The following is a 14,192-nucleotide window of genomic DNA, read 5'->3' on the forward strand; positions in this document are numbered from 1 at the left end:
CCCTTTTATATGCTGGAAACATTAACATCAATAAATTGTAGGTAAGTTCAGCTAAAAGATTCTCAGCATGAGTTCCGACATCCTGAATCACTTGCAACTTTTGGAGTAGCAAACTGTGCTTTATTTCAGCTGCAGAATAGTCTGTTTCTTTCCCCAGCTTCCATGCCTAAACTCCTACGATAGCTACTGCAGCAATCAAGTAGCAGCCAAAGCTTTACTGGATCACAAGAAACAAGATCACAGAGTGCAAGATTTCCTACAGCGTTGCTTAGAGTCTCCTTTTAGTCGCAAACTGGACCTTTGGAATTTCCTTGACATCCCAAGAAGCCGTTTGGTGAAATACCCACTACTACTCAGAGAAATTTTGAGACACACACCGAATGATCATCCAGATCAGCAGCATCTGGAAGAAGCTGTGAGTTACTGTTGGTTTGGGGTTTTTTTTAGATCATAGCACTTGTAACTTATTAATCAGTTAAGGGATACTACATAAAATATGGAAATACTAATACTTACACGAACAGCCGAAACTGCTACATGAAATATCTAGCCCTGCTCCCCCAATTAAATCTGATTTCAGTAGCAAAGTGATACCAAAAAAAGGGGGGAAGGGATGGGAGGTGTTTTCTACAGCTCTTGTCTGATCCTTGTCCGTTTTGTGTTTACTTTTCAGTGTCATTTTCCATTCTAATCTAAGTTGGGTAATGTGGAGATTTCAGGTTTTAGACATATAGATTAGTTTTATTCCCTGGCTTGAGCATAACCTCTGAATCTTAATTACCATCTGCCGGAATTTGTCCTCATTCTGTTTTTTATTTGGCGTTGTGCTTTCTGAGGTAAAACCAAAGCTTTAAAAACTTCTTTATTAATAGAAAGGGACCAATTCCAAAAGGTTTCTAAGATTTCTGTTCTTTCCTATATACATACATACATACATATATATATATATATACACACACACACACACATATATATGAAATCCAATCATATGTGGACACATGCAAATGTGTATCTGGGAGTAAATGAGGTTACTGCAGTGGATTTGTTTGAAACAGACTTTTAAATGAAGAAATATCATCAGTATCCTACTACTTTTGAGTAGTATTTAAAAATAAGCAAATTTCATTAATAATTTGAGGACAAAATTTATGATTTGTCTAGATTTGAATATTTTGTACATTTATTTGATGAAAAATAACACTCCTGCATATTTTGGAAAGTGCATGTTCCAAAACACATGTATCTGACGACTTTGTCCTGCTATTCTTTCCCCAAATCCCATGCCCAGCTCAAACTCTCTGTTGTAAAATTGGACAATGGTGGTTTAAATTCCCCCTTGTGCATGTTCTCTTAAACCCAAACAAAAATCATAAATATCTCAAAGAATTCTTCTGTTTGCTGCTAAGGCTTGCTTTTCTACATATACAAATGCTTTCTTCCAGTACTTGCATTTGGTAATAAAATATATTTTATTATTGTTTATTTTATTATATTGTTTAATAAAATATAATCAGGATATTTTTCCTTGATTCTTCAATAGCCTTATATAGCTTTGTAATATTCTACTTCAGTAGAACACTATTTATCTTTGAAGTCATGTATTTAATAAATTGTATATTTGCCAAGTTAAATTAGGAAACAGAAATTACTCTGTGTGCTTGGCTCTTAACACTGGTTTAGGGTTATGAAGTACATTTGTCTTCCTGTCTGGCAATCTGCTATAAGCACACTAGGCCAAGCTGATCCCTGATAAATCTCCTGGGATCAGTAGATTCTTGAATTATCTGTTTGGGCCTGCACGTCTCCACCCATTTTCCTGCTCCACCTCCAGTCATTTAACAGAGGAATCTGATCAGTCTAAGCAACCTGTAAGACCACTGTTAAGAGCTGACCAAAATCAACAAAATTTCACATCCACATGCCCAATTCAGGACCTGTATTTTAAGTTTCAGATAAATTGATCTCAACGTCCTTAGAAACTGCATAGTGTAATGAAGTTCAAGATAGTGTATTTTTATAGAAAAGGGAAAGCTTCCTTTTTAAAGTGTTTTAAAATAAAAAGGCAAAATTATTGCTTTTAATTGTAAAATAAAATTATTTTACCTTATTTCCAGAGGGTAGTTTTAATAGTGAACAGAAATTGAGAATTTAGTGGTTTGGGCTAGTTGCATGTTTTGCAGGATGAGGATCTTGTTAGTTCTTCTGTTTCTTGTTCTCTTATACAATGCAGCAGATTTCAGTTCATTACAAATTTAAATAAATATTTTAAAGGCAAGTTATTTGTCCTGTGTCATTTATTGGCACATTTCACCTCAGAAAATTATATCTCTGATTGTTTCTTGCATCTGTTTATTTTAATTCTGCCTATTTCAGTTTGATATAAAGAGATAAATATCAGATTTTTAAGCCATTGTTAGAAACAATGATAAAGCCAAACTACACTGTCTTTGTACACTGTAGCCTGCTTAATTCTGCTGCTAATAATAATACTCTTATAGACTGGTTGGCAAAATATTTATGAAAAATACACCATAAATAAAAAATGTTTTCTTGTAGCTACAGTTCAGTTATGAGATAGGTCTGAATATTGGAATGTCTAATTAAAGTTCATGTGTTCTCATTGTTTTTCTGTAGATAAATATAATTCAGGGCATAGTGGCTGAAATCAACACAAAGACTGGTGAATCTGAATGCCAGTATTACAAAGAGAGACTTATTTACCTTGAAGAAGGCCAAAGGGATTCACTGATTGATAATTCACGTGTTGTATGTTGTCATGGTGACCTGAAGAACAACAGGGGAGTGGTAAGGAATAAATATTTTGTCATAAATATCTGTTAAAAACATCTTCATTTTGCATGACAGCTAAAAGAGCTGTGAGTATACATACAGAAACATTGCCCTCATGTATGGAAAGTTGGTAAATATTAACTATTACATATAACGCTACTTTTTTTGTTAGCATTCAGATATCTGCATAGGAGATAATAAGCTTATATGTGTGTCTGCCTCTTCAGGGCATCTAAAAATATTCTAGCTAAGCTGTACATCTGGTAAATTTCAATAAAATTTGCAGGAAAAACCAAGTAAAAAAATGTATTTCTGGTCTCAGAGACATGATAATAATGTCTATAGTGCCACGCAGTGTACTAAAAAATTTTAAATCTGTTAAAGGCCATGGTTATTAAGAATGTTTAACTTGATTATTAGTTGAAGTCAAAGTTAATTTATTGACCAGAGAAATTTGGTATTTTATACTGTGAATTCCAGTCTCTAGGAGTCTGCACTATTGATGTGTAATAACCTGAGCTTTCTGTTTAAAAAAAACCAACAACAAACAAAAACCAAAACACGTAGAATAGTAGGAGCTATTAATAGAAAAGAAACCAGCCATTCTTAGATTCCTGTGCCCACCCCTCCACCCCACTTAATAGGAACAACATGGAAGTTTGAAAAAAGATCTTTTTCTCATTAACTAGGCTTATGAAAGTTTTATTAAAAAAACACAACAAATAAAGCAAGCAGGATTGTAAATGCATTTTTAAGCATTAGTCGTGCTTCTGTGTAGCATGCTTATGCATGCACTAGAAGGCTCTTGTTTTACCGTAGGGCTGAGATGGAAAGATGAAATGGATGCTGTTTTCTGGTTCACCTGATAAAGATTAGGCAGGCAGTTAATGTATAGCAAACTAGCAGGAAGAAACTGGCAGTTTTCATCTTTCTGGTGAACTGTATTTATTCCATCCACACTACCGCTGCCTTTCTTTGGTAGTACAAGTATATCATTAATAATTTCCAATTTATGAACAGTATTTGAAATTCCTCAGTGTTTTTGGGAGGTTTCCACACTGATGTATTCCTTGAATACAATTGACAGTGGGATATTTTAATTTTCGTGTGTTCTTTGATTTGGGGTGAAACCCACATCATTTATACCTTATTTTTTTCAGTCTCCTTTTCACACCTGCTATTGCAGAGTATTAGCTTTGCAGCAAGTAAGAGATCTCACCATTGAAAGGAGTTTCATATGACTTCCACTAAAATCAGCCATCACAAAACTTTACAGCATGAAGAATCTGCAACATTTTGTGGATGATAGTTTGAAAACTGAGTTTCAAAATAAACAAGGCTTTTTTGCTGCACATTTAGAATATTTAAAAAACAAAAATGTAACCCTGCTTAACAAGCAAGCGTCCCATACCTGTATATACCTCAAATATTTCATCTCACACATTTCTGCTGTCTTTCATATTTTATTCATATGAGAAGATAGCCATTTGTCAAACATATAAACGGAAACACATAATGGATATTCTTTACCAGACTCTGAATAGAGTTGCTGTTAATTCAAAAGGTGACAGCACTGCAGAATAAGGAACAAACAAAAGGTTTGGGTACGTGGCCTGCAAAGACTTAGAGAGGCACAAGTGGAAGAAAATTGGACTACTCATGGATATAAACTGAGGCATCTGTTGTGGAAAAATAGAATAAAGATGGACTTTTTCAGTATCAGAAGACTGCCAAGGCATATTGAGAAATGTTTCTGCTATAATTACCTCTTTCATTATAGTTTTCCGAAAACATGAGCTAATGGAAGATGGGACAGTAGGCTAAATGGATCTGAAGCTCTATCTTGTGTTAAAATTGCAAATAATGTGTCTATTTAGATTTAGTCAGGGCAACTTTAGAAGCAAAGAACCGTTACTCATCATTTGGAAGAGTTTTGGCAATGAAAAAAATAGTTGATTTCAATGCATGATATCAAGTGAAATTAATTTAAAATTTCACTTTTTTTATTATTGAAAGCCACTGGGGGTAGCAAAATGTGAGGAGGAACATAATTTAAAGATGATAATGGGTGACTTGTGGCACCTAGGAGCAAAAGTAATTTTCTGAGCTTCAAAGTGCTGTGGTGAAGCTGATTGTGAGCAGCACATGAGTTGTAAAAAGATTCCTCATAATTGTTCGTTGAAAATATTTGGATAAATAAGATTGCCTGTTTCTTAGTAACACAGGTGGTAGCGAAAAGTTAAAGTGGGTGTCAGAAAGAAGAATGCATGTAGGTATGCTGCAGTGGAGAGAGCTTTGAAATGTCATGCACATTTCAAGGCCTTAACACTAAAAGATCCGTTAAGATCATGACATTAGAAACTTCTAAAATTAGCTTTTCTGTCCTCTTCTCAGTTTCTAATTTGTTGTGTTTACGTACTTGTATGCTGCTGTGCCATAAGACTTTTAAATAGTGGTAAGAGAGGAATCCTTATTTTAACTGTTGAAAAGACAAGGTTATAACACACTAGAATTTAAATAAATCTGGTTTAATGATGGTCTAAAAAAGGAATAATGCTTCATTATTTATTAATTTTGAACAGAAACTGCATGTCTTCCTCTTTGAAGAAGTGTTGGTGATTACCCGAGCTATCACCCATAATGAACAGCTCTGCTACCAGCTGTATCGGCAGCCGATTCCGGTGAGGGAGCTTGTGCTAGAAGACTTGCAAGATGGAGAGGTGCGACTGGGTGGATCCATACGTGGTGCATTCAGCAACAACGAGAGAAGTATGACTACACCTTCTTTTACTTGCTTATATAGGGTCATTATAACCTTAAGACACCTGCCAGTGAGACATCAGAATGTTTTCTTTAAAATTCACATTATCTATATCCAGCATCTCGATTTTTATTTCAGACCGGTTTATTACGTTGTAACTTGCTTCTTTTAGATTGTTTCTCAAAAGTTCACTGTATTGGTAATGGGATTTCTCCACATATCCACTTCTGTACTGAATTGAGAAGGCAAGAATATGTAGAATATAGCGGCAAGCCCACAAAATTATAAACAGGTGTATTTTGAAATCTTAAGCTTTAGCTGTTACAACTTTCCTTGTATTATGGAGACGTTGATGGCTATTCCATAACAAAGTCTTTCAGCTGACAGGTAATTAACGTACTCCTGAGGCTGCAGCTACTCAAGGTAATGCCAAGAGTTAAGAGTCAGTGTCCTTCCAATCAAGCCTATTGTGAAGATGCTTGTTTCTATCAGAACAGTCCTTTTAATCTTGTGAAAACTTTGAGGGGTTTTTATATGTATTCTTGTTATTAGTGAAAGGGAATGGAAGAGATGAGGCAATTTCTGGCTGACACAAGACACTATTTAGTGAAGGTTCTGGAAATCTGCTTTGCAGAGAAGCAGGAGGAGAGACATTGAAGTGTGGGAGAAGCCTTAATCCTGCTGATTCACTTAAAGCTTTATGGGTAGCTCATGCATGGTGGAACCAAAATTGTTAAATCCAGCAATATGAAACTATTAGATGTGCTTGTGGCATTATTGCCCCACAAAACAAGGCGATACCCAGACTCTCCTCTCTGATCTGACATGGTATTGGCAGGAAAACACTTTAAGTCAGATTTTGCAAATTCTGTTCTTTGACATGTATATATATATAAATACATATATTATACTCTTTGATTATAAAATCCATTCAGACAAAGCATTCAGTGTTTTGATAAATACTGTCTCTTTCAGTCAAAAACTTCTTTAGAGTCAGCTTCAAAAATGGATCTCAAAGCCAGACGCACTCGCTCCAAGCCAATGACTCCTTCAACAAACAACAGTGGCTTAACTGTATCCGCCAGGCCAAAGAAAAAGTTACATGTGCAGGCAAAGCTGGTGTGCTGAACTCAGAAGCACATTTTCTTTTGTCACCAAATGGAAGTAGAGTACCCCACGGAGAAACCACACTCGAGCGAATGGACCAATCAGACTGTGAGTCAGACTGTAGTATGGACACCAGCGAGATCAGCATCGACTGTGAACGTATGGAACAGACGAACTCTTGTGAAAATGAAAAGCAAGTAGAAACCAACGTTTGACAGAAACTTACAGTTCATGGAAAAAAATCGGTCTCTTACCTGTACAGTATTTGCATTCCATATATGGAACCATTTGGAGAAGCACTTTTAAAATGTTTTTTTGTGACAATGTCAATGCAGTTCTTGTATTTGTACCTATGAGTGTAGTACTGTAACTGCCGATCTGTATAAGCTGGAATCTCCTGCAACTCATGTCCTGTGATTATATCCTGTAAACATCTAAGGTGGATGAAAGAGGTACTTTACCAGTTATTCTCAATGTCCTGCTGGAAACAGAATCTCTAAACTACTGTTTATATATGCATTACATAAAGAATCTTTTCATAACTTTTGAAGTACTTATTTGTCCTTTAATGGGGCAGCTGAAGATGTGGACTTAATATGGAGTTTCAGGATGGGTATCAAGATAGTACGTTTTCATAAAGGCATGGAAATAATTTATTTTTTTTAAGAAAAGAAAAACATCTTGCAATAACCCATCTCTTCTCTTGTGGTATTACATCAACAAGAACTATCAGCAGCGGGCCATGTAACCAGTGACTCTTTAGGGATTAGTTTTTCAAAATTAAGCACTGTCCAAAGAACCAGCAACCTCACTTACTAAAATCTGGTCAATTAAAGTGGTCAGCATAGTGCTATGGTTTATTTATCAAAGCAAGTAATGCTAAAAATAATCAGCTAAAAAAACCCAACAAACCAAACTCAACCAAACCTCTACAGCCGGCATCGACTGAAATGAAATGCTGAGAATACTGGGTATTTGTAAATAAGCTGGTAGTTTGCTTTCAGTGCCATATATATATATATACACATATTTTATCCCAAACAGGATAAGAATGGAAAAAAGCTTTTGCTTGTGAATAGGCCCTCTTCAGCATTTTGCACTCCACTGACCTCCACTGTTGGTTTTAAACACCACTAATGTTAAAACATTTAATTTTCTGTAAATGTCTGTTTACAATTACATGTAGCTGGTTTTTAAACCAAGTGATAATTTTATATAAACGGTGCTCTACAAATACCCTATGGGATTATGTAGAGAAAGTTTAAACAAAAAGGGAATTGCTTTTCCTTTAGGATGTATTACACCCTTAATATTTTTCTCAAGTTTTGTTTTAATGTTTTTGTTGCATTTAATCTCATGCTGTAATTGGAAATGTTACTGTGTTTTCTGGTGGCTGATTTAATCTTCTCAGATGAGAACTTCAAACAGATGAGCCACTTCAATGCAGTCTAAAGCACTCAGTTGAACATCCTGTTACTTTTCAGGAATCCCTGGGTAATATTTTATTTCTTAGTATAAGAAATAATGCCAGTGTTGTATGGCAAGCTATGAAAATTATATATTGATAAATTTAAGTGATCCTTGGTATAATACAAGATAACCTGTGCAAAGTACTCGTAATCACAGAAGTAAAAAACCCTGCTAAGTTATTGCCAAAAACATTTTTCTTGTGTTCTACAGGTTTACAGAAAATTTACTGTCAACTATCTTATATATATGCTGGTGTGCATTACAGAAATCCATGTGACAAGGTGATAAACAATATAAAACAAGGTATTTTTATTTTTTAAAAAAAGTCATTTTTACCCTATAGAAAATATTTCTGTATTTATAGTTTTTAAAAAAAGTCAATTTTCCTTTCTGTTTCAGGCTTTGTAATTTATTTCAACTGCTTCATTTTTAGAGCTGAATGAGTATGCCAGTGAAGATGAAAGAAAGGAAAAATTTGCAAAAGAAAAGGCATTAGGAAAGCATAAGAGATGATGAACCATTTTCATAAAAACTGTTCAGCAGAATGTTTAAAAGGAGTGAAAAGCATGTGAAGTGTTCAGCTAGAAAAGAAGGAATGAATGTGTGTATTGACTTCTTTTTTCTTCTTAATAATAGCCTTAAACTTTTCTGGAAGCATTTCAAATAAATTACATTAAACCATTTTGATTTTTATTTGGTTTGGTTGTTTGTGCAAGATGGCTACCAAAAGATTTCAAGGGTATGCACAGTGAGGCTTAAGGTACGTGGCCAAGGCTTATGTTTTGGTTCTTGTGGAAGTGTTACGTATTTGGATCTAATTTGCTAGATACAAAATAGTAACAAAGAAACTCAATGTAAGCGCCTTACCTAAAGTTTTATTATATATTTATTATATAATAAATTTAGTAAGTAGGTGAAACAAAAAATTAACATCCTGCCATCAGTTTCTCTCTCCTGATTCCTTGTGGGTCACATCTCTACTAAATATGTATTATCCTGAAACACTGAGATGATGAATTTTTGGGTATGTAAAAAGCCACCAACCAGCCAGTGAATCTCAGAAGACTATTTTATGTTTGTTTACTAACATGTAGCAACTCACTTAGCATGGTGTTCAACATGCTGCAGTGGAAGTGTTTCAGTTTTGCCTTGTAGTGACGCGCTTGATTTGTAATTTGGCTTGATAAAGCTTAATAATTTTTTTGTGGTTTTCTTTTTTTTTTTTTAATCATCTGAAGGAATAAGCCTTCCACTTTAAGAATACTAATATAATTCTGGATTTGCTTACCTTGTTTTTGTAGTAGCACTTCTAAATTGCCAGTGCTTTTGAAATAATTTTGATTGGGGCAGGGGCAGGGTGGAGGGGTGGGGTGGGCATGGACAACAAAATGTACCAAAAAGGATGAGTAAAATGTAAAATGATGAATGTGTAGTAAAAAGGGATAGTAATATAAGTAAATATGTCACAGTGATCATCATGGTTAGCAGTCCTGGTGTCAGCAGAACAGAACCTGAGGAGTTGCAGCAGTGAACTGGAATGCTTACTGCAACCGTGCGGTACGTATAGGCCTCTGCATGAGAATTGTACAGAAAATTGCTTCTGACTTCTCTGCTTACCCACCATTGCATGTATAGTGCATCCATTAACGAGACAGGTCAAAGCTGTGTAATTTTTATATTGGATCTCAGGTCACTCATGTCTGGGAAGAATAGTGCCATGGTGAGAAGGTGAATGAGAACAGGTGGAGCATGTAAAAGGCAAGAGGCAGTGAAGAGCCTGAGGTGTCTGGGGCTTTGAAGGTCACTGTGAGGGGATGGCAAAATAAGGAGAGGACTGTGGATGCTGGATGAGTTCCAGCTTCTCTAAATCTGGAATATGAGCACCGAGATCCCACAGTCTGGCAGAAGAGCAAGTGAGTGGCATCCTGCTCTCTAGAGCAGGGCGTCAGAAGTCTGACGTGGCAGTTCTGTCTTGGCAACATGTTTGCTCTTCTATTCCTAGTGAGGACAGGCAGTGTAGTCTTGGTTTGTGGAAAGATCTGATGAACCAGAAGTAATGAAGGTAAAAGCACAGATTGTCTTGAATGAGAAAGAAAGGTAAGCAAAGAGGATGTCCTTGGAAGTCTTTGAACTATGTCAGTCCTCTGAGTCTACAAAAGAGAATTAATGGTCTGTGATCTTTGGTTCTGTAGATTGCAGCACTGAACAAAGTAAGGATGAAGACCTATCTCCTGAAACACACACCACGAGCGCTTAGTTTAACTTCTGTGGAGCTCAGTGCCAGGGAATCAATTGCCGGAATCTGGGTAAAGGAAAGGCCTGAAGTTCCACTCCAAGGTAGAGAAAGTACGTCTCAGTGGTGACTCCTATTCAGCATGACCCACTGAACGAGGGATGCTCCTTAGGAATGCCTCTGCAATAGTGGAAACCAGGTTTCTTGAGGTTTCACAGAAATTTCTAGATCTTGAAAGATACATCAGAACTTTTATATACCAGTTTAATGGATTGCTGTTTTGGAAAAGTTGATGTTTTCTGGTGATGCTGCCTGGCACCTGACAGCCCTGATTCCCAGGATCTAACAGAGCCAGAAACTGAGTTCTACATGTATAGAAGATTTGTTTCCGTTGATTAGGGGGGTCCAGATCCAGAATGGGCGGTTAGCCATATTTAATGCTTACTCATGAAAACTTGATTTTAAAACACTGTAATCTGTTCTACAGGTTGATGCTGCCATCTACTGGAAATAGTTGTGTATTTTTAGAGTGATTTCACATGAAATTAAAAATATTTTAAGATACTAAATGCATTAATAATTATAAAATTAAAGTATTTTTAAAAATACAAGTAGATATTTTCAGACTTCCACCTGAGGATCACAAATTTGTTAGAAAAAAAGCACTAGGTGCTACTAATCCCTGGCTTTACAGAGACAAGTTGAGACTACTTCCCCAGTTTGTCTCACCTTTTACTGTCACAGGCATTACCATCGCTGGTAAATGACACTAAAGCTCTTCCAAGTGTGTAAATTAGGTTTTGTCTCTGAATTTTCTGAAGGTTCCTCTCTTTGCGTGGTCTATGAAGAAGGCTTAATGATACGGTTCTCCTATCTTTGATCTCCTGGCACCTAAAATGTAGTCAGCGCAAAACTTGCATTTAAACATTTGAAGAAATGAGATGTGTTTTGCACCACGAGAGTAATTTCTGGAAAGTAAAATAGTAATTTCTAGTTATTTCAAGTAAACTGGAACAATATGCTTAGACTAAATAATATTTTGCATTTCTAGATTTCTTTTCATAAAAGACTACTGAGGTAATGTCTGAAGCAAGCACTCAAGTTTGCTTCTGAAGGATGGAGCCTTATGCAACTCTCCCTTATAAATGTCTTGTACTTTGTGGCTAATAATCTGATCTAAATGTGTATTACATAATATCCGATTTCAGAATCAAAGGGATCTGCAGCTGCTTTGTACTTGGGTGGGAAACCACTTGGTGCAAGCCACGGAGTCGTGGCTGAATGCTTGGCAAATACCAGAAACCACATAAACCAGAAACTAGAAAGACAATAAGGTGACAGATTTTTATAACCTTTTTTTACTTCAGAGTATTCAACTGGTCTCTTCCTGTGGTGATTTTTCATGGAACCTTTGTTTTGTGGACTGGGATTCTTGCCACTTATTTTCTATCAATCCGGATTTAAGATTCATAGTGGTACAGTGATCCAGACTTGTTACATCACTTCTCAAGCAGTACTCAGTAATTTTTGCAATGATCTCTCCCAGGCTTATGTTAATTAATAGAGAAAATAATTTTGTACAACTGCAAAGAAGTATATTTTTAAAGCAAGTAGTAAATGAGGAAAAGTTCTTTGTATGTTGTTTGGTAAATAAGCAAGGCTTCATATGTTGTTTGGATTTTTAATGATACATGTTTATGCTTATATTTCTCATTATTGAATGCATCTAAATACTTTGTAAACATATGCTTTAGCATATTTTACAGTATTTGTTGTGAGAGAAAATGGTAGGGAGCATACTTGTCAGAGTGACAGGGCAATTTCAGTAGATAGTGGTTTCCCACCCTGTGGCCTTTTTCTGTAGCTGTTTCTTCAGTGCATGTTGAATTTATTGGAACAGCTCTATAGTTGATCCATACATGGCTCTATTCCAGAATTACTGGAATACAGTGAAGATAAGGAATTTAGCCTCAGTATTTCTTCTGAAGTGTTTGAAATCTTACTGTCATATTCACTGTCTGTGGACAGGTTTTCATCTACTGTGAAAAGTATGTCAGCAGAGCTATGGTAATTCAAACAAGCAAGGAAATAGATGTTGTGTGTGTGTGTATATATGCTAAAGTTATGTTTTCCTGGGGGGGGGGGGGGGGGGGAGGGGGATCATATACTTACTGCATCTATACATATTACTTTAATGGCTACTGGAAGACCTAATTTTCTTTTGAAAATTCTTCCGCTCTGCCCAAAGCATAGATAACATTTTTCAGTAATTCTTTTGGAAGAGAACAGACAATATGGTTGGAAGGACCTACATTAAATAAATGTAAATGTTAACCCATTCCTGGAAAAATGTCTTACCTAACTTTAAAACACCAGTTAAAGAAATCCCACGGTGTCCCCAAATAATTTCTTCCTGTACTTAACTTTTATTGCTAGATAGTTTTTCCTAACATTTAACCTAAGCCTCCTTTGAGAAAACTTGAACATCATCCCAGTCACCAAGAACATAAGAGAATATTTCCTCCGCTGCAACAGTATTTTCCATATTTGATAATTGCTATTATTTATTTTCTCCCTTCCAGACATAACACCACCATTCTTCCAGTCTTTCATACAATGGCTTAGATTCTTGCAGCACAGAAGAACCATTAGATGTGTTCCCAGAAGTTAGAGCAAAGATGAGTATGTGTAAAATGAGAGTGAGGACACCGACTTCACTCTCTAGTATTACTGCTCACTTGTGAATGCAGGCAAGCCAGATGTAATCAAATCCTAACACCAATCAACTGAACCAGTTGTATATTGAAGACATAAACAGCCTGGAAGTGGTTTTAACAGCTTTGCCAATTCAAACTTAATAAAACAGGTTGATGTGTTTGGAGATGTATAATGGATCAACAAAGACTTAAATAACACTAGATTGGTATTTCCGTTTATTTTCTTGTATATGGAAGTTCTATTTGAACAAAGTAGAGCACAGCAAAATTATTCTGATAATATATCAACTCATCTGTAATATCCTCTTTACCATCACTGAATCCTCACAGAGGCATGGCATAAAATTCTCAGGGAGACAGTCTTAATTTATCCACAGGTTGAACACTGCATTTGTGGGTTTTATTACCTCTGGATAATTGAACACCATGTTTCTGCATTTAGATAATGTTTGGTGTTACGTTTCTGTAATTTATGTAAATTATAGATACTAATTAACCTATTTAAACTTGGCTGGCTCCCCAAAGACTTCCAAGAAGAAACTAATAATTATTAGCTTATCTTCTTTTAACACCCTGGAGGCTACCATCAGCACCAGACCATTTGTGAGTTGGTAGATTACTTATAATCTCTGATTTACAGGTAATCTAAAAAGAGATCAATATAAATAAAAGGATGAGGTTAAAATATTTGTTCCTTGCATAGGAAAAGCCTTGCATTTAAACTCGGAGCTGCTTTCGAGATAACAATATAGCTAGCCACAGTTACCAGGATTTAAGATAATTGGTATAGCTAACTAACAAATATATGCAGTTGTTCAACAGCTACAGAACTAGTATACCGTTAAGAAAGAAAACAAATTGCAGGCTTTTAATGTTTTGCTAGTTACTTGTAAAATTAAACATCCGGTATTTGTACTTCCTAGGCACAGCAAAGAATGGGTTATTTTCAGCAGGCACTTCTCAATTCAGTGCATTCCTCAGAGCTGCCAAAGAAAGGTCATTGCTGTGGCTTTCACATATTCACACCCTTCTTTTACCAGAAGTTATAAGCCTCGCAGCAGGGGTGGCAGAGGTGAATAAATGTTAACCTTCCGATTCAATACTGACCTCCAGT

At 35.9% G+C, this 14,192-nt stretch overlaps 1 protein-coding gene across 3 annotated transcripts in view; it reads left to right on the top strand.

Moving 5' to 3' along the window:
- Positions 1–8,821, top strand: part of ARHGEF3 (Rho guanine nucleotide exchange factor 3) — a 144,295-nt gene extending 135,474 nt beyond the window's left edge. For all 3 annotated transcript variants that reach the window (XM_055805867.1, XM_055805869.1, XM_055805868.1), the window contains 4 exons: positions 158–415; positions 2,635–2,805; positions 5,373–5,559; positions 6,527–8,821. In XM_055805867.1, the coding sequence (XP_055661842.1) occupies positions 158–415; positions 2,635–2,805; positions 5,373–5,559; positions 6,527–6,873 (963 nt within the window). In that variant the 3' untranslated portion in view covers positions 6,874–8,821. The remainder of the gene's footprint in view (positions 1–157; positions 416–2,634; positions 2,806–5,372; positions 5,560–6,526) is intronic.
- The last annotated feature ends 5,371 nt before the right edge of the window (positions 8,822–14,192 follow it).

Source organism: Falco peregrinus, chromosome 5, assembly GCF_023634155.1.
Source record: "Falco peregrinus isolate bFalPer1 chromosome 5, bFalPer1.pri, whole genome shotgun sequence".
In the NCBI taxonomy this organism is placed as follows: Eukaryota; Metazoa; Chordata; class Aves; order Falconiformes; family Falconidae; genus Falco; species Falco peregrinus.